Source organism: Schistocerca piceifrons, chromosome 5 (genome assembly GCF_021461385.2).
Source record: "Schistocerca piceifrons isolate TAMUIC-IGC-003096 chromosome 5, iqSchPice1.1, whole genome shotgun sequence".
In the NCBI taxonomy this organism is placed as follows: domain Eukaryota; kingdom Metazoa; phylum Arthropoda; class Insecta; order Orthoptera; family Acrididae; genus Schistocerca; species Schistocerca piceifrons.
In genome coordinates this window covers 664,297,822-664,324,193 of record NC_060142.1, presented here as the reverse complement: position 1 = coordinate 664,324,193, position 26,372 = coordinate 664,297,822, and the positions used below count along the sequence as shown (strand labels likewise).

General features: G+C 39.5%; 1 protein-coding gene across 5 annotated transcripts in view; it reads left to right on the top strand.

The window, feature by feature from the left end:
* LOC124798133 (alpha-N-acetylglucosaminidase) overlaps nt 1-26,372 on the top strand; it is a 366,096-nt gene that overhangs the window by 74,647 nt on the left and 265,077 nt on the right. For 3 of the 5 annotated variants that reach the window (XM_047261401.1, XM_047261398.1, XM_047261399.1), the window contains exon 9: nt 19,909-19,993. In XM_047261401.1, the coding sequence (XP_047117357.1) occupies nt 19,909-19,993 (85 nt within the window). Of the gene's footprint in view, nt 1-9,792; nt 9,872-19,908; nt 19,994-26,372 lie in introns of all 5 variants that reach the window. The other 2 variants (XM_047261402.1, XM_047261400.1) reach the window with 1 other exon arrangement.

Here is a 26,372-nt window from a genome sequence, read left to right as displayed (position 1 = left end):
AATCCTTGGATGACCCAAGATATATTGAATTTAATTGATGAAAGGAGAAAATATAAAAATGCAGTAAATGAAGCAAGTGAAAAGGAATACAAACGTCTAAAAAATGAGATTGACAGGAAGGGCAAAATGGCTAAGCAGGAATGTCTACAAGAAAAAATGTAAGGATTTAGAAGCATATATTGCTAGGGGAAAGATAGATGCCGCCTACAGGAAAATTAAAGAGACCTTTGGAGAAAAAAGAACCACGTGTCTGAATATCAAGAGCTCAGATGGAAAACCAGTCCTAAGCAAAGAAGGGAAAGCAGAAAGATGGAAGGAGAATATACAAGGTCTATACAAGCAGGTGTTGGCAGGTATGAAAATTACCAAACTATCAGTTCAATAAGTCACGGTTGTAAAATACTAACACGAATTTTGTACAGAATAATGGAAAGACTGGTAGAAGCTTACCTCGGGGAAGATCAATTTGGATACCAGAGAAATTTAGGAACACATGAAGCACCACTGACCCTTTGACTTCTCATTTTTGATAGTTTAAGGAAAGGTAAACCTTTGTTTATAGCATTTGTAGACTTAAAGGAAGATTGTACAGAAACCAGATGGCAGTTCTAAAGAGTCAAGAGGCGTGAAAGGGAAGCTGTGATTGGGAAGGGAGTGAGAGATTTTTAGCGTATCCCTGACATTATTCAATCTGTCTATTGAGCAAGCAGTAAAGGAAACAAAAGAAAAATTTGAATAGGAATTAAAATCCAGGGAGAAGAAATGAAAACTTTGAGGTTTGCCGATGACATAGTAGTTCTGTCAGAGACATTAAAGGACTTGGAAGAGCAGTTGAACGAATGGACAGTGTTTTAAAAGGATATAAGATGAACATCAACGAAAGCAAAACAAGGATAATGGAATGTAGTCAAATCAGGTGATGCTGAGGGAATTAGATTAGGAAATGAGACACTGAAGTAGAAGATGAGTTTAACTATTTTGTCAGCAAAATTACTGATGATGGTTGAAGTAGTGAGCATATAAAATGTAGACTGGCAATGGTAAGCAAAGCGTTTCTGAAGAAGAGAACTTTGTTAATATCAAGTATAGATTTAAGTATCAGGATGTCTTTCCTGAGGGTATTTGTCTGGAGTGTAGCTATGTATGGTAGTGAAATATGGACAATAAACAGTTTAGACAAGAAGAGATTATAAGTTTTCGAAATGTTGTGCTACAGAAGTGTGCTGACAATTAGATGGGCAGATCACGTAACTAATAAGGAGGTAATGAATGGAAATGGGGAGAAAAGGAATTTGTGGCACAACCTGAGTAGAAGAAGGGATTGGTTGATAGGACACATTCTGAGACATCAAGGGATCACCGGTTTAGTACTGGAGGGAAGCATAGGTGGGTAAAAATGGTAGAGGGAGACCAGGAGATGAATACAGTTAGCAGATTGCAGTAGGTACTCGGAGTTGAAGAGTCTTGCGCAGGACAGAGTAGCATGGAGAGCTCCATCAAACCAGTCTCTGAACCGAAAACCACAACAACAACAACAACAACAACAACATAGTTGTATGATAATTAGGCCCTATTTTAAACATAATATACTATAAAATCCTTGAACAGAGAACTGTGCCCAGTGCTTGAAAGAAAAGCTTACCTGTCTGCAGGAAGGATAGTGGAAGGGATTCACAGAACTACCATCCAGTAATGTCCATTTGTTGTAGAATCAGTGAGTCTGTGTAGGAGACTGCTCACAGAACACTTGTGCATTCCATCCTTGAATATTGCTGAAATGCGCTAAGTAGTACTAAAAGAGGACATGGAATGTATACAAATCATCACAGGTTTGTTTGACTATTGGGAGCGCATCGCAGATATGCTGAAAAAACTGAACTGGCAAGTGTTTGAAGATATATGCAAACTACCCTCTGAAAACCCATGCACTCAAGAACCAGTTGTAAGTGATAAATCTAGGAATGCAAGACAACTTTCTTTATATCATACCTGAAGAAATAGCAAAGACAAGATTAGACAGATTACAGCACTCACAGAAACACTGAAGCAAAATATGATGCCATATGCAAGCAATGAGTGAAAATAGGCGTAGTAAGCTAATTTACTAAGATGTTTATCACCAAAATTTGCAATGACCCTTATTGCATAAGTAGCTGAACTCAAACGTTTCAGCAGATCATCAATGCGTTTCTTCCAATTTAATCTCTCATCAATGGACACACCTAAAAATTTTGAATATTCTACCTTAGCTATATGCTTCTGATTAAGGTCTATATTTATTAATGCCATCATAACATTTACTGTATGGAACTGTATGTACTGTGTCTTATCAAAATTCAGTGAGAGTCCGTTTACAAGGAACCACTTAGTAATTTTCTGAAAGACATTATTGACAATTTCATCAGTTAGTTCTTATTTGTCAGGTGTGATTACTATACTTGTATCATCAGTAAACTAACTTTGCCTCTTCATGAATATAGAATGGCAAGTCATTAATATATATTAAGAACAACAAAGGACCCAAGACCGACCCTTGTGGAACCGCATTCTTGATAGTTTCCCCAGTTTGAAGAATGTGCTGATCTTTGCATATTATGAGAACTGCTTATTTCAACACTGCCCCAGTTGCCTTTAACTCCACATGAGATCAAGAATGAAAGCACATTTTTATAACTATATTTAAATATAATTATCAGTGGTACACTGGAATATTAAAACACAAATATTTACTAATCACTGTTCAGGTGGAAAAGATAGCAGTGTTGCCCACAGTATTTATAACATTCTAATTGTAGTGAAAGATAATGACAATTATATGGAAGTGAGTAAAACATAGCAGTCTTGTGAATAGCTTTGGTTGATGGAGTGAGAAAATTATCAGATGAATATAAAGAGATAAGAAAAGACCGAGACAATTACTTAATGGAAGATGGATCAACAGGATTTGAAAATATCCTGGGACAACATGGATGTGTGTAGTTGAAAAGTCACATTTGACGTTTCAAGCTAGAAAAATTTGCGCACTATCTATTGCCTTATCGTTACTTCCTACTCTGCTTGAGTGTGAAGTCCCTCTGCAGTGAGTCAGGTCTTACTGTGGTAGCTGCTTAATCTTCATCATGAATGCTTCCACTAGCAAATAATCTCTCAGAATGATCTAAAAATTACCCCACTAATCTCCATTGAAGTTGAATGATTGATTTCTGGATAGCTCTCATGGTACGGCTGCAGAATATAATAACTACTTTGAAGAAAGGGGCTTAATAATTTCTGATTTGAGAAATTATGAGGATCTGCTGCACTGGAATGCATGTTTTGAATACTTAGACTGTGTGTAATAATGACCCACTTTGATGTAACAGGAGCTCGTGGACAGTGACAGAACAGGTGTTTAATGCTTTGCTTTCGTAATAAATGTTGCTGAGTCTTTGCATTACATCACTTAGTGTCACTGAGATTGTGCAGCATTTCAGCAAAGCTCCTGCTTGTCACTTGTTGGCAGTTTTTGTATACCTGTGAGAAGACAGATTCTTGGATCATGATGTTTATGTGAATGCCATCCTCAACAGTCCCACACACGTACACTTGTTCATATATACCTCAATAGATAAACAGTTAGTCACATTCATCCAAATAGTGTGCATTACCTCAGTGATCTGTATTATGAACATCAACTTGCTGTGACATGGACGGGATAAGTTTTTGAGGAGACTTCATTAACAACCATTCCTGGCACATCATACTGTCGCAGAAGAAGCTGAGTAGCACAGTCACTGTAGTGTAGTGGTTATGATACTAAACTGTTGTGTGGACGGTCATGAGTTCAAAACTCACCTGAAATGTAAAATTTTAATTTCTATATTTGGTTCGAGTATATTCTAGAAGTATCCACAAATGGCAAGAACCATTGTACTGGAATGTTCTGTAGCTGTATATATGCCATATGTGTTCTGGCCAGATGCAGTTCACTCCGCGCTCTTGTATGTGCAAGAGCCGAATAAACCTTCGTTAAGTGAAGTTAGTATTCGTCATTCATCTACTTACACCTTCTTGTATGTGACACTATTCTGGTGGAGATGCTGGGTATTGGAACTTGTGATGTGATACTGCATATTATCGAGGACACAGTGGGTCCCATCAGGCTACGACAGGGCTGCTGTTTATGTGGTGAGCAACCCGAGTTCGAGCCACATTCAACAAATCGCAATCTATTGTAGACAGAAGAAGAAGAGTACATTACGAATACAGCAACTGTGTGCCACCACATGAGACATTCTTCCGGGTTCTCTGGTGACAATGCCCAAGATCGAAACAAGTGGCCGAAGGTATATGAGCGTATAGCCAAATTTAACAAATGGGATGACACCGTGTGTTTGGCTAATGTATTTTTCTACTTGGAGGGCACTGCCGAGCAAAGGTATGAGAGCAACAAGGAGAAGTTCACAAGCTGGGAAGTATTACAGGCGGAACTGCGCAAATATTTCGGCGACACAAAATGACAGAAGTGTAAGGATGAAGATAAATTAAAGTGCAGGGCGCAGCGTCCAGGAGAAACGAGAGCATCATACATTCAAGATGTCTTGGAGCTGTGTAAAATAGTGGATCCTAGAATGAAGGAGGACGATAAGGTTGCACATCTCGTGAAGTGTGTTGCTGAGGACATGTATCAAGCCCTACTCCTGAAGGAGCTTTCGACAGCAGACGACTTCATAAAATCGTGCCGGTATATCGAGTCAATGCATCAAAAAATAATTTCATGCAAGAATTTTGAACGGCTTCCAAATGTCGTATCAATGCCTGTGATGGAGGAAGAAACTGATTTCCTGAGTTTCTTCGTCAGATAGTGAGAGAGGGAATTCAGAAGGCATTTGGATTGCATGGTGAGCAAAAACACGGAGGAGGAGGAGGAGGAGGAGGAGGAGATTAGTGTTAAACGTCCCGTCGACAACGAGGTCATTAGAGACGGAGCGCAAGCTCGGGTGAGGGAAGGATGGGGAAGGAAATCGGCCGTGCCCTTTCAAAGGAACCATCCTGGCATTTGCCTGAAGCGATTTAGGGAAATCACGGAAAAGCTAAATCAGGATGGCCGGAGACGGGATTGAACTGTCGTCCTCCCGAATACGAGTCCAGTGTGCTAACCACTGCGCCACCTCGCTCGGTCAAAAAAACCGAGACGCTTCAAGAGGTCATAATGGAGGAAGTGGAACAGACATTGAACCCAATCTCTCATCCTTCATTTCCCTTTAAAACGCTTAAAAAGTTGAGACCCAGGTGAAGTTACGTTCCTCCAATGCCGCATTAGGAACCTGTTTTGGCACCAAGGAAGACTGACGTCTGGAGGTCCCAGGATAACCAACCAGTATGTTTTCACTGCGGACAACCGGGACATGAGGTGTGCTATTGTCGAGGAAGGTGGCGGATATTTGATGTTGCCTGCACCAGAAGACAGCAGACCGATCTTAGCTGACGCCAACTCTGGGACAACGAAGATGAACAAGAAGATGTGGGTGCAGAACGACCTAGGTCACCATTGCTGCAAGCTAGCTGCTGGAGAGGACGCTCCCCAACATGCCAATCAGGGTCTCCATCGCCGTTTAGAAGCTCCAGCCGATCACCTAGCCACCGCAACTTGGAAAAGTAAAGGGTGCAACCTTCCTTGGAGGTGAGGCCACCGAAGAGAAAAATCCTCCGCCGTCGATCACTACAAAAATGATTGGAAACTACGTTGATATCCTCACGGATTGCTGATCAGCCCATGCTCTTGTGGACTCTGGAGCATCATATTCAGTCATTTTGGAGAATGTCCACTCTGCAACTGTCACCAGTTGCAGAAAACCGTATTCATCGACAACAAAACATCTCTGCTGAAGGTGGCTTATGGGAAATATGTAAAACTTACAGGAAGATGTGTCATTCGTGTGGGTATAAGTGGCCATACACAGCCCTTAGTATTCATCGTCTTCCAAGAGTGTAGTCGTGACGTCATTCTCGGATGGTACTTTTTGAAGTTTCTCAGCAATTATAGATTGTGGTCACTCGAAGATTATGCTAGACAAGATGAGATACTGTGGGCAGGAAGATGCGCATCCAAGTGTGTGGAGACTGTGTGTGCTGAATGAAGTGATCATTCCTGCAGTCAGCACTAGAAAGGTAACTGTCATGTGTCATGCCATTCATCAACCCATGGATCATGTAGTGGAATGTAAGAGAAGCATACCACTGAAGAATAACTTGGGCATCGCAGCCTCTGTTGGTTTGTTTAAGAACGGATTCAGTGAATTGTGGATAGTTAACTGTTGCTGAGAACTGCAGATCCTTCTAAGACGCATGTGCATAGCAAACGGTTAGCTGTTAATTGCAGAACAGCTGAGCTTCATAGAAATCTCCCATGCCGAGTCTGTGGGCGAAATTAGCGCTACCACTACGAGACAAGATCTTATAGCTCAACTATTGCCAGATCTCACTAAGGAACAACAGAAGAAGCTACTTGCCATTCTTCAAGAGTTCTCTGAATGCTTCAATCCACAGGTGAAGAGCAAATTAGACAAATCAACAGTGAAGCACCGGATTAGTACTGAGACCATCAACCAATAAGCCAAGAGCATACTGTGAGTCAGCAACAGAATGTCGAATAATTCGCGACGAGGTAGAGAAAATGATGAAGAATGACATCATTCAGCTTTCGCAGAGCCCATGGTTGTCACCAGTGGTTCTCGTCAGGAAGAAGGATGGCAGTTGGCACTTCCGTGTTGATTGCAGGAAGCTTAATAAGATAACTGAAAAGGACGTTTACCCTCTTCCATATGTTGTCATTATACTAGATTGTCTGAAAGGGGCTAAGTTTTTCTCAACCATGGACATGTACTCAGGATGCTGGCAAATCGAAGTAGATGAGGCTGATCATGAGAAAACTCCATTCATCACCCCTGTGGGCCTGTATGAGTTTAGGGTAATGCCGTTTGGTTTGTGTAATGCACCAGCAACTTTTGAATGGATGATGGATAAACTTCTAAGTCACCTGAAGTGGACAATGAGTTTTTGTTATTTAGATGACATTGTAGTGTTCTCTGAGGCATTTGATGAACATGTTAAAAGACTGAGGGCCGTTCTTAAGTGTCTCCAACAAGCTGGACTAAAACTTAATCCAAGAAAGTGTCTCTTTGGAGCAAAAGAGATCAAAATCTTGGAGTCCTTGTGTCAAATGAAGGTGTACGGCCAGACCCAGAAAAGGTGAGATCTGTAACGGAATTTCCTATTCCTAAAAGTATTAGAGATGTGAGAAGCTTCCTCAGATTATGTTCTTATTACTGTCATTTTATCAAAGACTTTTGTATCAAAGCCAGGCCACTCCAAGAGTTGTTGAAAGCCAATGCTAAATTTATCTGAGATTTTTCTGACCAGGTTTGTTTAGGAGTGTCCGTCACTGAGTGTCGCACTGTCGAGAGTGGCAGAGGAGAGAGGCAGTTCCTCAGAAACCACCTGGTCAACTCATACCAATTCCACCAGCTGAAACGCCTTTCCAGTGTGTTGGGATTGACCTCCTCAGACGATTTCCAACGTCTGCTAGTGGCAATAGATGGATTATTATTTGGACTGATTATCTGACACGCTATGCCTTTACAGAAGTCACAAAAACAGCAAAAGCATTCGAGGTAGTCAAATTTATCATAGAAGACATTGTATTAAAACACGGTGCCCCAAGGTCGTTAATTACAGATTGAGGGAAAGTTTTTCAATTGAATCTTGTGACAGAGATAAACTGTCGGTGCAATATTACTCATCGCATGACAACTGCCTACCATCCGCAAACTAATGGGCTCACTGAACGCCTTGATAAGACCTTGGCCGACATGCTATCAATGTTCGTCAATGTCAAGCAGAGCAACTGGGATGAGGTGCTACCTTTCGTGGCGTGCCTACAACACCACCAAACAAGACAAAGCAGGATTTATGCCATTTTTCCTGGTGCATGGGCGTGGGGCGACGACGATGATGGACACTGTGTTTCCGTTACATCTTGATGACGCGGACGATGACTACAGGCTACATTGGACAGATGTTAACCAGAGCTGTGGAAGCTTGGCAGTTAACTTGACTCCGCACGCTGCAGGCTCATGAAAACGATTGCTGAAGGTATGATGCGAGCCACTGTCCCGTTGTTTACCGCCCTGGTAACCTTGTCTGGATCTTCACTCCTGTTCAGAAGGTTGGTCGCTCTGAGAAGCTCCTCAGGCACTACTTTGGACCTTATAAAGTTGTAAGACAGTTGTCTGATGTTACTTATGAAGTTGAAGATTTCGACCCCGACACAAGACAATGAAAGATCAGAGATAAGGTCCACATCCTTCGAATCAAGCCCTATAAGGATCCCGCAGCCCAGGGTAAATTTGAAGCTCCAGCGACAGGCAACAAGTGAAAAGGTGACGAAGAACGTAGCGGCATGGGAAGTTCTAAGAAGATCACCACCAGGGCGAACATTAGCCATCAGGAATTGGAGTATGCAGGACCGATGACTCATTCCCGAACTAGGAGGACGTAACACCGAGATGCTGTCCTCTTAAGGAGGGAGCAATTTCCCAGAAGAAGCTGAGTAGCACAGTCGCGTTAGTGTAGTGGTTATGATACTAGACTGTTGCATGGAGGGTCATGAGTTCAAAACTCACCTGAACTGTAAAATTTTAATTTCTATATTCAGTTCGAGTACATTCTAGTAGTCTCCACAAATGGCAAGAATCATTGTACTTGAATGTTCTGTAGCTGTATATATACCGTATGTGTTCTGGCCAGAGGCAGTTTGCTCCACGCTCTTGTATGTGCAAGTGCTGAATAAACCTTTGTTAAGTGAAGTTAGTGTTCGTCATTCATCTACTTACACCTTCTTCTACGTGACAACATCTTGCATATCAGCCATATTGTGTGGATGCCATCTCTGTGAATACACAGATTTTCGTCAGGATTAAAAGCTAAGGCTGTTCAAGGTGGGGTTCTCATTAGAATGACGGGTACACTGAAAACATGATCAGTTCCATGTAGCTACTCCAATTCAAGGAAACTTTCACTTCAGAGGGCACAGCCCTGACTACTTAAACCATCGTCACGACATCACAGCACATACTCCAGCTTCCATCCTCTGCATCACAGTCCTCCTAAAAGACTTCCTGGGATTTAAGATGAATATGAAAATGCACATCATTTAGAGGATGGCAGGGTGTCCATTCATCCTTCGTAACCAGGGAACTTTGCGGGTTGATGTGAGGAAGGTATATGAAAGCAACATTGCTCCAACTATATATTTGATGCAATTTTCTTCCAAGTGTTCATTTGGAAATATGTAGGAAAGGACCAGTGTTCGCTTCCTGCAGCAATTATTGCCTTAAGGAACCAGTTTTTAGGTATGAGCAAAGGCACATGCCAGTGGTCTTGGTCTGTTACAATCATCTCTTGACTGCCATGTTAAATTCATTTGTTTGTAAACGGGTTTCTTGGCACTGCTGTACTTGGAACACTGGACTACAATGTCACAGTGGTTGTATCTGTCATATGTAGGCACTTGAAAGTGCTATTAGTTTCATTTTTCATTAGACAGATTTTTTGTCAGATAAGCATATACTTTAAATGAAATTTTTTCGTCCTCTATAATGCTTATATGTGTCTGTTATAATGATACAATCTGCCGTTTTCCTAATGGTTCTTATACACCATGGTTACAAGTTCTAAACATTGATACATAAATATCATGAGATACAATTGTTTTCATGAATATTTACTTCTTTTGTGTCTGTTTTTGCTCAGGATGCTTCAAGGATGGCTTTTTCGTGATGCATTTTGGACAGTGGAAAGAGCACAGGCATATCTTACTGCTGTCCCAACCGTAAGTAATGAATGTGCCTGTGTTGACGTGTTTTGCAGTGATTTGTTGAATAGTCATTTTTAGAAAGTGTGTTGTTCTTACTGTATTGTTCAGTTCTCAGTAATCATCGTGACCCTGTATAGCAATTAGTGGTCCCATCATTGTTGCTTCCTATTGTAATTATTGTTGTAAAACATTTTTTTACTATTTATAAGTTCCCCTTGTAAGCAAGAAAACATTTTCCTGTTTGTTAAATTTCAAACCAAAAGTTATTTCATAATTCTACAAAACTATCCTATATAATTCTTTTGAATCATTTTAAATTTATATCTGTTTAGTTGCACTCGTCATCCAGTTCCTTAGTGCTTGCAGAATGATGTAATTTCATGTGCCATGCCTTTGTTTTAATTGACTGTGATTGAGCCACTGTTGGGGTCTTCTGCTTTTTCCTCCACCTGTTTCAGTAGGCTTTGGCCAGAACATTCTGTTTTGGTATCACCATCTTGATTTGATTTCTTGCAAATATTATGTCAGAAGAGTAGTGGGACAGAATTTATTTCAGGCTCCAGCTTTGGCTTTAACTGCACATATTCTATCTATTTCACTATGTTCTTTTCATTTTCAGTAGATGGTTGCACACCTAGTTCTTGTGTAGGCACTGCTGGTTTTATAGATGACATCACATATGTTCTTGACATGCCAAACTCCATTTGGGATACCTTAATTTCATTTAACAATGTTGAAGCCCAACACTCATAAAAGAAAGAAAAGAAGAAAGAAAGATTGGAACTGCCTGTGATTGCCTCAGAGAATTTTATTTTAGTCCTGCTTAAAATCATGTTCAACTTTTTTGTTGTGCAATATTTCTACATACACTATGATAAGAGCCTAATTTTCTAATTTTACTGAGTGCATATTCGTTCTTGTAAGAAGTCATGTTGCATGCTGGAAACATGGAGCACTTTTGTTCTCCCACATACGATGATTTCTGATCAAACTGACTTGATTCTCAAGTATCTTCTCACCTTGATTTTGCTGAATCAGATTTTAAAAATACAGGTGATCATTACTGACAATGTGTATATGCTGCCATCTGCTGTGTGATCTTAGAGCTAAATGATAACACTTAAGCTCAACTTATTATACCCAAAACAGGAAGTCTCTCTTCAGTTTTTTACTGTCAGATGTAAATATATGTTGAATTTCACAGTTCATTCCCTTCTATTTATCTGTATAAATGTGTCTCACACACATCTGCTTCACCAGGTTACACCTGAGCTCCTGAAATAAAATTACACGGCCAGATGGCTTACCGTTAACACACGGAACTCTCATTTAGGAGGATGGTTGTTCAGATTCATGCCTGACCATCCAGATTTAGATTTCCCTAAATTAAAATATTGGAACGGTTCCTCTGTCTTCGCTTGTTCATCTCTAATGACCTTATATATCTAAAAACAAAGATGATGTGACTTACCAAATGAAAGTGCTGGCAGGTCGACAGACACACAAACAAACACAAACATACACACAAAATTCAAGCTTTCGCAACAAACTGTTGCCTCATCAGGAAAGAGGGAAGGAGAGGGAAAGACGAAAGGATGTGGGTTTTAAGGGAGAGGGTAAGGAGTCATTCCAATCCCGGGAGCGGAAAGACTTACCTTAGGGGGGAAAAAGGAAAAAAGGACAGGTATACACTCGCGCACACACACACACATATCCATCCACACATATACAGACACAAGCAGACGTATTTAAAGACAATGACCTTATCTTTGACAGGGCATTAAACAATAATCTTTCTTCCTCTAAAATAAAATTTTAAAAATCTGAAGCTGGATCTTACAGTCTGATATGCCTTAGGCCATAATAAAATGATTATTGCTGATATTTTTAAAGATAGTTAGCATTAGCAGACATTGAATGGGAGTGAACACATTTTACAGAATCAAGAGGGCGGCGAAAGCATGATAATGGCAAAAGATGGTGGAGATCGTTTGAACAATTAGAAAAGGATGACAAATTAGAAAATACAACAAATGTAATAAAAGACAGAGTAAAGGACGAAGATGGCATTAGGAAGAAATATACTTACTAGCTCTGATTGACAAATCGAGAAGATACAGAATGCTGTAATGCGACAAATAGCAACTTGGAGATGTTGCTGTTCCTTGATTTCTTTGTTTCCCTATGTTAGTCATGGATCCTGTGTGCTTAAACATTTTTTGTAGTCTGTTTCCTTTCCCCTGTTCAGCTCTTGTGAAAGAAGTATCTTGCCCTAGAACAATGGTTCTCGAACTCTCTCCAAGGGAAGCATACGCCCTTTGGGTCACCAATTTTGCTCATTTTTCACACCACTGTATAATTCTAAAGATGTATCAAATGCTGCTCCACTATGATGTACTTCTCATGTTTCATGTTTCTGTTTTAAAAAAATTGAGGTTTGGAGTTTTACAAGCCTGTTGAATACCATGTGAGAGTGCTGACCCCGTCGAGCGTAGGTAGGTGTGTGTGTGTGTGTGTGTGTGTGTGTGTGTGTGTGTGTGTGTGTGATGTGCATTCTGGCCTTTTATGATGTGTTAACTAACAAATTGTTCACTTCTGATGCCAAATTGAAGTGGTTTGCAACACAGCAAATAGGAAAGCAGGCAACCTTGCTCCAATCCAAGAATAGTGAATGCAGCTGCTTGTTATTGATGGACCAAAAGGAATACAAATATAGTGTACATTAAGTGAAGTAGATGTAGCATGGTCTGACTTCTTTGGGATAAGTGCCTCAATGTATTGATAAATAAAAGTTCATTTCACCAACATTTATTATAACTATTTATGACTATACCTCTGTGATTATTATTGTTATTATTATTATTATTATTATTGTTATTGTTATTGCCCCCTTAAGAAGAAACATGATTCATTGTGATGGTGAAACTGTTTCATTGAAGATTAGAAATAAGAGGCAACGAGGCTGAAACACAGTATGGACAGACTTGTAGTTTGCCACCCTAGCTGGCTGTGCTTATTTATTTATTTGTTTGCTGTCCATGTATCAGTCAGTTTTCGGACACAGTTTTCGAACATTGTCATAGATTTTAGTTCACTTATACAAATGTTTTGTTAACATAAATGCCATCATTTTTTTGTTGCAAAAACAACCTTATGTTATATATGCTGTTTTACAGAGAGATATAGTGTGTAAGATGAGAAATGATCATTTTTGTGTTGCAAAAACAAACTTATGCTACGTACACTGTTTTATAAAGGGAAATTACAGCTTGGAATCTTCTACAGTAACAGCTTTTGTCTATTAATAAATGCGTAAATTTGATCTTTAAACTGTGTAAATTAGCTCTCTTGAGGTCAGACGGAAGTCTTACAAAATATGGTTCGTATTGTATGCAGACTATGGTCTGCAGCCTTTTTTTTTTTACTTGCAATTCTGTGAAAATTTTCCCTTCCTTGTGTATTCTACCTATGTACATTACTGTTTGCTATATTATATTCTGGATTCTGTTTCACAAACATTATTGCCTGCAGGATGTGCATGGAGTAGATGGTTAGTATTTTATATTTCCTGGAGATATCTCTACAAGGCTTTCTCCTGTTTATCTTGGGTATCTCTCTTAGTGGTGTGTGTGTGTGTGTGTGTTTTTTTTTTGGTCTGGAGAGACTGTCTGTATAGACAGCTGGTGCCTCACACCATATCTCAGTACCGTACTGAAGATGTGGACGTATCACTCCGAAGTTTATTTGTCTCAAGCTATCATGGTCTGGGAAGGCTGAGACCCTCTTCAGTATATACACATTTTTACTGATTTTCTTACAAATATGGTCTATATGTTCTTTCCATGACAGGTGTTCGTCAATAGTTATGCCTAAAAATTTGTGTTGGTTTCCATAGCTAAGGGCCAATGGAGGTGTAGGTAGAGATCTATCTATGTTCTGACTATAGCTAAGCATAAATTGCATTGTCACTGTCTTCTCTTTATTTACGAGTAGCTTATTTGCAGTAAGATAACTTGACAGAAAATTATAATTGATTTCACTAGTGTTTGTTGTAGTTTGTATATCATGGCCCCAGCTGATAAAAGATGTGTCGTCAGCATAGCTTACAACCTTGCAGTTTTGGGTTTCAATTAAATCATTTATGTGCACAAGAAACAGGATGGCTCCAATACACTTCTTTGGGGCACACCACATTGAAGTATCTTGTTGGTTGGTTTTACCAATTGTTCATTTCTTTTATAAGTTATCGTGACATACTGTTTCCTGTCTTTCAAATAGGAGGTAAGTAGTTTTAAGGCTACCCCTCTCATCCCATATGCTTCTAATTTATGCAATAGGATTGTATGATTCACAGTATCAAAAGCTTTAGTCATATCCAGGAAGGTGCCTGTTACCGTGTCTTCTTGATCTAGCTTCTTTAATATTTCATGTATAAAATTTGCTGCTGCTGTTACAGTAGATATTCCTTTCCTAAAACCATGCTTTAGATTGTTAAATAGATTATGTTTGAAGAAATATGCCTCAAATCGATTTGATATTACTTTCTGTAATAATTTCTAAAGCTCTGAAGTTATTGGCCTATAGCTTTTCATGTCAGTTTTTATTCCCTTCTTATACACCGGTAGGATTTCAGTGATTTTCAAAAGATAGGGAATTCTCTATGGCAGAGGGAGATATTTATTAAATGTGTCGGAGGCTTCACTAATTACTCTATATTCATTTAGAAGCTTAGGTGAAACATCATCCCAGCAACAAGACATTTTAGCTTGAAGTTTTGAAATTAAGCCGGCACAGGAGGTACAAACATGATATCCTTGATTAATCCCCATAAAAAAAAAAAAAAAAAAAAAAAAAAAAAAATCGAGTAGTGTCTGGTCTGGGGAACGTGGAGGCCAAGGAATTGGTGCATCGTGACCAATTCATTGACCTGGAAAGCAGTCACGAGCAAAATCTCGGATGTCAGACAGGTAGTGGGATGTTGCACCATCTTGCATGAAGTAAATGTTTCATTCTTGGTCACCCTCATCGATCTGTTGACGGTTCTCTCACAGAAAAGAAAGAGGCCGTACAGTTTGTTCTTGCTCAATGCAGAAAAAACGTTCAGTTTAGGGCTATCACGAACATGTTGCAATGTTTGATGTAGATTTTCACTGCCCCAAATCCTACAGTTACGTGTGTTAACCCTGCCACTTAAGTGGAAGGTCGACTTGTCAGAAAAGATGACTTTGTCCAAGAAATGTTCGTCCTTATGTAATCAATTTAACATATCCGCACAGAAGTTCTTGCGAGCAATTTTATCAGTGTCTTTTATTGTTTGTACAATGATCATCAATCTGTACAGTTTCAAACGCAAACGGTTTCTCAACACACGCCAAACAGTCATATGTGGTAATTCAGACCTTCCTATGGAATACATTTCACATAAATTTCCTCAGCATGTTATAGTCTTAGGTGGAGATTTCAATTTACCAGATATAGACAGGGACACTCAAATGTTTAGGACGGGTGGTAGGAACAGAGCATCGAGTGACATTATACTGGGTGCACTATCCAAAAATTACCTTGAGCAATTAAACACACAACCAACTCATGGAGATAACATCTTGGACCTACTGATAACAAACAGATCTCGAACTTTTCGACTCTGTAAGGGCAGAACAGGGAACCAGTGATCGTAAGGCCATTGCAGCATCCCTGAATATGGAAGTAAATAGGAATATAATAAAATGTAGGAAGGTTTATCTGTTTAGCAAGAGTAATAGAAGGCAGATTTCAGACTACCTAAGAGATCAAAACGAAAATTTCTGTTCCTACACTGACAATAGTGAGTGTTTATGGAAAAAGTTCAAGGCAATCGTAAAATGCGTTTTAGACAGGTATGTGCCGAGTAAGACTGTGAGGGGCGGGAAAAACCCACTGTGGTTCAACAACAAAGTTAGGAAACTACTGCGAAAGCAAAGAGAACTTCACTGCAAATTTAAATGCAGCCAAAACCTCTCAGACAAACAGAAGCTCATGATTTTATGACTGTCACCATTTCAGTTCTGTCTTGGGTCACTCATTGTTTGTATTTTATATTGTCAGGCATCAAATCGTCTTCTTCGGATTTTTCAAACGTGTCAAGTAAGGCTTGTTTGCCTGGACAATCTTCACATTCTCCCTTGATCATGCAATTGTAACTGTCAATATTGCATACCATAACTTCCAGAAGGTCAATATAGTCAACTCTAAGATTTGCCCCATCTATCATCAACTTTACATTCTGATGATACAAACAAACAAAAACATTATGGGTGCCAGATGCCCCTACAACAATACACCATCTTGGTCTCAACTCACAAAACTTTGATCTTCCAATTTTAATGTCAGGATTTTCTTTTTTAAATTCAGTGAATAGTTCATTTACATTACACAATATTAACCTTTTTTGTCTTTGAATCTTAGAACCATTTTTTTCACAGAAACGCAGTCTTTTTTGCCAGACATCAAACGGCTGTTATTGTCATCGTCATAATACTTAATAACTTTATTGACTGTGTTTTCATCTACCAAATTAGATGCACTTTTCTTTTGTAATGCTGGTAAAATTCCCTGTTCTTTTACTAATTGCCTTGTTAACTTAACAAGACATTCTGACACTCAATTTTTGCAATCAAGGCACTTGGTGTTTTATCTTGTATAGGCTTGCAGGTGCAATTGTTAGCCTGCTGAAACAATTACTGCAGCATTGTTTTGACAAATAATCATTAGCTAGTGTAATGTGGTGTGTTACATTATGCAGTTGGTATACTTTATTATTTTTGACTCGTGTCTGTAATATTTTTTTCCATAACTTCCAAATGAATCTCAAAGTTGAAATTTATACTGAAGTTTGATATCATAAAGGTCTATTAACTATGAAATTTTCAGATTTTTACGTGGCCCCCCAACAAAGATATCGCAGACCACAAAATGGAAAAATTAAAAAAATCCATTTTTTACATTTATTTTTTAAAGTGTAAGCTGCTCATCAGTGATACTCTATAAAAAGTAACTATACTATACAGTGTAATAGCAGAAAAAATATTAAAGCTGAGAAATTTATCTTTCTTTGGAAAACTACTGTTCAAAAATTGAGTTTTTTTGTTTGTGGCTGACAACTTTGAACTATTAAAATATATTAAATAATACATTCAGCTAACTGATAATGATGTTAATTTGTAGGCCAGAGTGTGTTGAACTAAATGCATTTGATCTGAAAGGCTTAGGACAATCCACTACTGAATAATTGTAAAAAATGTAGATGCTTGCAAATACGAAAAAAACGCATGCGGCCTGGAACAAACATGGCCGCCATTTCAAAATAATAAACAATAAATTTTTTAAAAACATTTTTGTGGCTACTAAACATTGGGGAATTCACCCAGCAAATATAACATTTTTCTGAGATGGTCAAGCAACCAGTGCTGGACCACTTGGTATGGATTGACCCACATGTAAGAGGCAGGTGCTGTAAATTGTCCCACCAGTGCAGTATTTAAATGATGAGCTTCCACGTGGCAGTTGTCAACGGCGGTGAGCCTAAACTCACATAGGTTTGAGAATTCAGTTATGTCACTGCAGCACCTGTGTTGACTTAACCATATCACATGTGAAAAACAGTGAACTTGAGAAACAACTTGGGGGTAGTCAGAAGTATTGAAATCACACAATTTATGTCCACGTCCATATCCTGAGTAGTCATCAGTGAATGACACACAGAAGTGATATGGCTTTTCTTCCGGTGAGAATTACACATAGCCCAGTGCTTAGGGCATGCTCATCATTTCTGCTGGGTAAGACAGAAAGGACAAGATGAAAACAGAGAATGCTGATGCTGGTGCTGTGACGGTTGCAGCTGCTTGGCCCAGCCTTGGTCAGCTTGGCACTGGGCCCACATGTTTACCGCCGCCACTTCCACTTCCTTGTGTAAGTTATCTGTTGTCCTGCTGGGCACGTCGCGTAACACTATTGCCACATCACATCACATCACACTTCAGTTTGGTCACCCAGTGAAACAGTATCCTGTCTGTTAATGGAAGCCCCATAAACTTAAGATGATGGTGCTATATGCAGGGTTTTCACGGAGTAAAGCCTTCTGATGGATGCACTTCTGTTTTCAGAGCTAAACAAATAATTTTGTCGCACTCTGCAGTGTCTGTAGAAGAGTAGTTATGGGCATCAGTAACAAATTGACACTTACAGCTAAGGCCATGAAGTTCGACTGGCCAGGCCCTGTATGATTGGTTTGGTTCCTTGCGGCATTGATAGAACTCAACTCGCACCAATATGACATGCATTTGTTTGTAATTGGACGATAAATTGCACATGTGATCAAAAGTAGGAGCTGCCGGTTCTTGGGAAGGGGTAAGCTGACGCAGTAAATGACACACCTTAGGCAGAATCCACGAAAGGAAGAAGACTCTGGACAAATTCAAATCTTCACACCAAAAGCCAAAAGATACTGTCAGAGTCCTTTTTTTTTGTAAGCATCCCAATCCTCGGGTGAATCATCACATTGAGGAAATGTGGGTGGATGGACCGGTGGAACGGTACCCTGTCCATTAATGGAAGTCAAGAAAGTGGTCACAGCCAAAGTAAGCATGGCATCCATAATTAATAAATATCGTGAAACCGCACTTCAAGATTGCACATGTAGGAAGCATTCCAAACTCATTGCCAATCATGTAACTACATAGTACATGAGACCGGTTCAAGTAACACAAATATGACTGTATTCATGGAACACTTAACAGTAATAGAAAACAGACTCCTGTAGATTCCCATGTAACAACTCAAAGTACACAGATATGGATGACTCATTGGAAGGACATAAAAGAGGGCTCAGTTAGCACTGCATTGTGCATGTATATATGAGTGACTTGCTGGCAGACGTTGCAGTGGAGACCTCGCCTTGAGAACATCTGCCACAGGCGGCCTCCAGTGGCCGGGTCACGCTAATACAGTTGACAGGCGAACAAACATGGACATGCGGTGACACCACACTCGGCGCGCTCGACATTCACATGCACTAGTGCATGGTATGACGAATGTATTTTGGAAAAGAAAAATTAACAAGAGCATGTGATACTGTTCACTAATGAAATATTGGATATGTAAAAGAGAGGGAGGAAAGAGTCTCAAATCATCATCAGTCTTGAGAGAAAACTCAAAAACCATTGTGAAAGCTAGGATGGTATCTTGAAGGTCACTCTTGTTTTTTTTCCTTTCAACCTCTAAATGAAATGAAGTAGGGTTTTTCATGTCAGTGAATGTCATGTTCACGCTTTGTTAAAATACAACACAATAGGGAGGGAGAGGAAATGAATAAAGATAATGAGCGAAAAGCAAAGGGAAATGTAGTGTGGCAGTGGGAGTGACATATGATTGAGCAGCCCGCATATCTAAAACTTTAGAGCACTGCACCTGGGGATTGAGTTTTCAGATGATTCTGTGAGGGTGCTGATAACTTTGTAGTTTAGTGCCCTTATATCACACACACACACACACACACACACACACACACACACACACACACGCACGGTACTGTGGTAGAATGAAGGCCATTGTCAAGTGCTGCAATGTATTTTCTACAGTAAACTGCATGATAGTTCAGTATTTTTTCATAATGTCTGTGACTGTCAGTTCTCATGTCCACTTAATATGGTATGTCTCTATGTTATGTGTATACAGTTTGTAACTCTTTTGTGATTTGGTATGTGCTCATGAGTAAAAGCATACTGAAGATTGTCGTGATCAATTAAAAATAACACAGAGTTTGCTTTTATCAAGCAAACACCGACACAGTATTTTAGCTTGTGTTTTGTAATTTTGAAAGACAAACTATCAGTTGTATTCAGCACCTCTATGCTGGACAACTGCGGAGCTCAAACAGCATGCATGTGTATGACTACAAACATAATTACAAAGACACATGAATCTTCACACAGAATTCAGTTTGTCATCTATGCTCATGCATTTGTGTAACTGGTGCACATTGTTTTCATGTTTCTTTTGCTTTCTTTGTTGTTTAGGATGTTGCAAAATTGGGCTTTTGTACATGAGCAATCATTTTGGACTGTTGAAAGAGTACGTGCTTATATTTCTTCAGTTCCAAAAGTAAGTTGAGATAGTGTCGTCGTCTCATTGTATTATGTATCATACTCATGTAAATTAATTTTGAATACCTTTTCAATGTATTTAATTGAAAGATAAAGATGTGAATGAGGGATGTATAATTTGGGGGAAAGGGAGAAGGGTATTAATTGTGCTGTGTGGTTGATTTAATATAGGAGGTAAACTTGTAGTCTGTGTTCTTTCTAGTTTTGTCTTAATTCTAGAGAATTCTAGATACTAAGTTCTGGAAGTAAGCAAAACAGTTATACTCTGTAATATTCCTCCAACATTTGTAGTTAAACTAATGGTGGTTTGTAAAACATTTTTGTATCCTGCCTCTCCTTTTCAACCTTAACCCCTCTATCTCTCTCTGCTTCTTGATGAAGAAACATTGGTGCCAAAAGCTAGTGTAATGTCATTAGTCTTACCTTTATGTCTCTGTACTGGCAGTATAAACATTTAGCCTCCTGAATGTAAGTACTAGCAGGCAATTCACTCTCATATTTGTTAGTTTTCTTGATAGAACTTTCCATTGTTACAAATATAACGATTGCAGAGTGAGCTAATTGTGATCTGCAACATTAGATCCCATTGAAGTAAACATTACTACCTTATTAACTGTTGAGTTACACAGAATATTCAAAATGACTAGGCCTGTGAATTGTGGATATAGGTACTTTGTAAAAGAGTTTTAAATGTGCTCTTGTCAGCTTGAATGTGACTTCCAGTTGTTGGAAAGTAACTTAGACAATATTTTAAAGACTGATTTTGTAGGCCTAAGAAAGTGTCTGCAGTTTAAAGTTCTGGAGGTAGGTGAAGACAGAAAATAATTTTTATAGCACCTCTCTTTTTAAATATTTTACTCCAAAATATAATCATCAAATTATTTATACATACATAAAATTGCTCACTGAGATTTTCAGTGACATCACGTTGAAAACCCCAAGAAAGGTGGCACAATCTACATCTACATGGTTACTCTGCAATTCACACTTAAGTGCCTGGCAGAGGGTTCGTCGAACCATTTTCATAATACTTTTCTACCATTCCACTCCTGAATGGCGCGTGGGAAGAAGAAACACCTAAATCTTCCCGTTCGAGCTCAGTGACTGCCACCCCAACTCACGTATCATATCAGTGACACTCTCACCCCTATTGCGCGATAACACGAAACGAGCTGCCCTTCTTTGCACTTTTTCGATGTCCTCTGTCAATCCTACCTGGTAAGGATCCCATACCACGCAGCAATATTCCAGAAGGGGATGGACAAGTGTAATGTAGGCTGTCTCTTTAGTAGGTTTGTCGCATCTTCTAAGTGTTCTGCCAACAAAGCACAATCTTTGTGTCGCCTTCCCCACAATATGATTTATGTGGTCTTTCCAATTTAAGTTGCTCGTAATTGTAATTCCTAGGTATTTAGTTGAATTGACAGCCCTTAGATTTGTGCGGTTTATCGTATACCCAAAATTTATCTGACTTCTTTTAGTACCCATGTGGATGACCTTACACTTTTCTTTTTGTAGTGCTAATGACCACTTTTCACACCATACAGAAATTCTCACTAGATCATTTTGTAATTGGAATTGATTGTCTGATGATTTTACTAGACAGTAAATTACAACATCATCTGCAAACAATCTAAGGGGGCTACTCCGATTCTCACCTAGATCATTTATATAAATCAGAAACAGCAGAGGGCCTATGACACTACCTTGTGGAATGCCGGATATCGCTTCTGTTCTACTCGATGATTTACCGTCTGTCACTATGAACTGTGACCTCTCTGAGAGGAAATCACGAATCCAGTCACACAACTGAGACGATACTCCATATGCACGCAATTTGATTAATAGTCGCTTGTGAGGAACAGTATCAAGAGCCTTCTGGAAATCCAGGAATATGAAATCGCTCTGAGACCCCTTCTCGATAGCACTCATTACTTCATGGGAATAAAGAGCTAGCTGTGTTGCACAAAAACGATATTTTCTGAATTTGTGTTGGTTATGGTGCCTCAGCGATACAGATAGCCGTACCATAGGTGCAACCACAACGGAGGGGTATCTGTTGAGAGGCCAGACAAACGTGTGGTTCCTGAAGAGGGGCAGCAGCCTTTTCAGTAGTTGCAAGGGCAGCAGTCTGGATGATTGACTGATCTGGCCTTGTAACAATAACCAAAACGGCCTTGCTGTGCTGGTACTGCGAACGGCTGAAAGCAAGGGGAAACTACAGCCGTAATTTTTCCCGAGGGCATGAAGCTTTACTGTATGATTACATGATGATGGCGTCCTCTTGGGTAAAATATTCCGGAGGTAAAATAGTCCCCCATTCGGATCTCCGGGCGGGGACTACTCAAGAGGATGTCATTATCAGGAGAAAGAAAACTGGCGTTCTACGGATCGGAGCGTGGAATGTCAGATCCCTTAATCGGGCAGGTAGGTTAGAAAATTTAAAAAGGGAAATGGATAGGTTGAAGTTAGATATAGTGGGAATTAGTGAAGTTCGGTGGCAGGAGGAACAAGACTTTTGGTCAGGTGAATACAGGGTTATAAACACAAAATCAAATAGGGGTAATGCAGGAGTAGGTTTAATAATGAATAGGAAAATAGGAATGCGGGTAAGCTACTACAAACAGCATAGTGAACGCATTATTGTGGCCAAGATAGATACGAAGCCCACACCTACTACAGTAGTTCAAGTTTATATGCCAACTAGCTCTGCAGATGACGAAGAAATTGAAGAAATGTATGATGAAATAAAAGAAATTATTCAGATTGTGAAGGGAGACGAAAATTTAATAGTTATGGGTGACTGGAATTCGAGTGTAGGAAAAGGGAGAGAAGGAAACATAGTAGGTGAATATGGATTGGGGGACAGAAATGAAAGAGGAAGCCGCCTGGTAGAATTTTGCACAGAGCACAACATAATCATAACTAACACTTGGTTTAAGAATCATGAAAGAAGATTGTATACATGGAAGAACCCTGGAGATACTAAAAGGTTTCAGATAGATTATATAATGGTAAGACAGAGATTTAGGAACCAGGTTTTAAATTGTAAGACATTTCCAGGGGCAGATGTGGACTCTGACCACAATCTATTGGTTATGACCTGTAGATTAAAACTGAAGAAACTGCAAAAAGGTGGAAATTTAAGGAGATGGGACCTGGATAAACTAAAAGAACCAGAGGTTGTACAGAGATTCAGGGAGAGCATAAGGGAGCAATTGACAGGAATGGGGGAAATAAATACAGTAGAAGAAGAATGGGTAGCATTGTGGGATGAAGTAGTGAAGGCAGCAGAGGATCAAGTAGGTAAAAAGACGAGGGCTAGTAGAAATCCTTGGGTAACAGAAGAAATATTGAATTTAATTGATGAAAGGAGAAAATATAAAAATGCAGTAAGTGAAACAGGCAAAAAGGAATACAAACGTCTCAAAAATGAGATCGACAGGAAGTGCAAAATGGCTAAGCAGGGATGGCTAGAGGACAAATGTAAGGATGTAGAGGCCTATCTCACTAGGGGTAAGATAGATACCGCCTACAGGAAAATTAAAGAGACCTTTGGAGATAAGAGAACGACTTGTATGAATATCAAGAGCTCAGATGGAAACCCAGTTCTAAGCAAAGAAGGGAAGGCAGAAAGGTGGAAGGAGTATATAGAGGGTCTATACAAGGGCGATGTACTTGAGGACAATATTATGGAAATGGAAGAGGATGTAGATGAAGATGAAATGGGAGATACGATACTGCGTGAAGAGTTTGACAGAGCACTGAAAGACCTGAGTCGAAACAAGGCCCCCGGAGTAGACAATATTCCATTGGAACTACTGACGGCCGTAGGAGAGCCAGTCCTGACAAAACTCTACCATCTGGTGAGCAAGATGTATGAAACAGGCGAAATACCCTCAGACTTCAAGAAGAATATAATAATTCCAGTCCCAAAGAAAGCAGGTGTTGACAGATGTGAAAATTACCGAACTATCAGCTTAATAAGTCACAGCTGCAAAATACTAACACGAATTCTTTACAGACGAATGGAAAAACTAGTAGAAGCCAACCTCGGGGAAGATCAGTTTGGATTCCGTAGAAACACTGGAACACGTGAGGCAATACTGACCTTACGACTTATCTTAGAAGAAAGATTAAGGAAAGGCAAACCTACGTTTCTAGCATTTGTAGACTTAGAGAAAGCTTTTGACAATGTTGACTGGAATACTCTCTTTCAAATTCTAAAGGTGGCAGGGGTAAAATACAGGGAGCGAAAGGCTATTTACAATTTGTACAGAAACCAGATGGCAGTTATAAGAGTTGAGGGGCATGAAAGGGAAGCAGCGGTTGGGAAGGGAGTAAGACAGGGTTGTAGCCTGTCCCCGATGTTGTTCAATCTGTATATTGAGCAAGCAGTAAAGGAAACAAAAGAAAAATTCGGAGTAGGTATTAAAATTCATGGAGAAGAAGTAAAAACTTTGAGGTTTGCCAATGACATTGTAATTCTGTCAGAGACAGCAAAGGACTTGGAAGAGCAGTTGAATGGAATGGACAGTGTCTTGAAAGGAGGATATAAGACGAACATCAACAAAAGCAAAACAAGGATAATGGAATGTAGTCTAATTAAGTCGGGTGATGCTGAGGGAATTAGATTAGGAAATGAGGCACTTAAAGTAGTAAAGGAGTTTTGCTATTTGGGGAGCAAAATAACTGATGATGGTAGAAGTAGAGAGGATATAAAATGTAAGCTGGCAATGGCAAGGAAAGCGTTTCTGAAGAAGAGAAATTTGTTAACATCCAGTATTGATTTAAGTGTCAGGAAGTCATTTCTGAAAGTATTCGTATGGAGTGTAGCCATGTATGGAAGTGAAACATGGACGATAACTAGTTTGGACAAGAAGAGAATAGAAGCTTTCGAAATGTGGTGCTACAGAAGAATGCTGAAGATTAGATGGGTAGATCACATAACTAATGAGGAAGTATTGAATAGGATTGGGGAGAAGAGAAGTTTGTGGCACAACTTGACCAGAAGAAGGGATCGGTTGGTAGGACATGTTCTGAGGCATCAAGGGATCACCAATTTAGTATTGGAGGGCAGCGTGGAGGGTAAAAATCGTAGGGGGAGACCAAGAGATGAATACACTAAGCAGATTCAGAAGGATGTAGGTTGCAGTAGGTACTGGGAGATGAAAAAGCTTGCACAGGATAGAGTAGCATGGAGAGCTGCATCAAACCAGTCTCAGGACTGAAGACCACAACAACAACAACAAGAACAATGTCACTCTTGCTAACAGCTGTTCTGGTTTCGAGTTCTGAAATATTTACTTTGTCTTCTTTCATGAAAGAATTACGGAAAACTGTATTTAGTAACTCCGCTTTAGTGGTACCATCATCGGTAACATTTCCATCACTACCGCGCAGTGACGGTATTGACTGTTTTTTGCCACTGGTGTACTTTACATACGGGCAGAATGTCTTTGGGTTTTCTACCATATTTTGAGACAATATTTCATTGTAGAAACTATTAAAAGCATCTCGCATTGACGTCCGCACTAAATTTCGAGCTTCCATGAAACTTAGCCAGTCTTGGGGATTTTGCGTTCTTCCGAATTTGACATGCTTTTTTTGTTGCTTCTGCAACAGTGTTCTGACATGTTTTGTATACCATGGTGGATCAGTCCTGTCTCTTACTAACTTCTGCGGTATTAATTTGTCTATTGCTGTCGATACTGCATCTTTGAATTTGAGCCATATCTGGTCTGTTGTTGTTGAGGTCAATTCATATCGCATAAGTTAATAAGAGACAGGACTGATCCACCATGGGATACAAAACTTGTCAGAACACTGGTCTACACTTACATAATTAGCTTGGAAGGAATGGAGACTCTCTCTTAGGATGGCATCAAGCGAATTTTTATCTGCTGGTTTAAATAGATATATTTTGTGTTTATTTGTAGTGGTTTTGAGCCTTGCTACAATGTCCTTGTGTTCACTAATCCCTGTATCTGTCATGATGTTCTCTATTAGATCGGGATTATTTCTGGCTAAGAGGTAACAATTTACAATTAGTGTGGGCTTCAAAGTAATTCTCAGAGAAAGCATTTAGTACAATTTCGGAAGATGTTTTCTGTCTACCACCGTCTTTGAACATGTATTTTCGCCAACAAATCGAGGGTAGATTTAAGTCTCCACCAATTATAACTGTATGAGTGGGGTACTTATTTGTAATGAGATTCACGTTTTCTTTGAAGCGTTCATCTATTATATTATCTGAGTCGGGGGGTCGGTAGGAGGAGCCAATTATTATTTTGGGTCGGCTGTTGAGTATAACCTTACTCATAGTAATTCGCAGGAACTATCTATTTCAACTTCACTACAAGATAAACTACTATCAA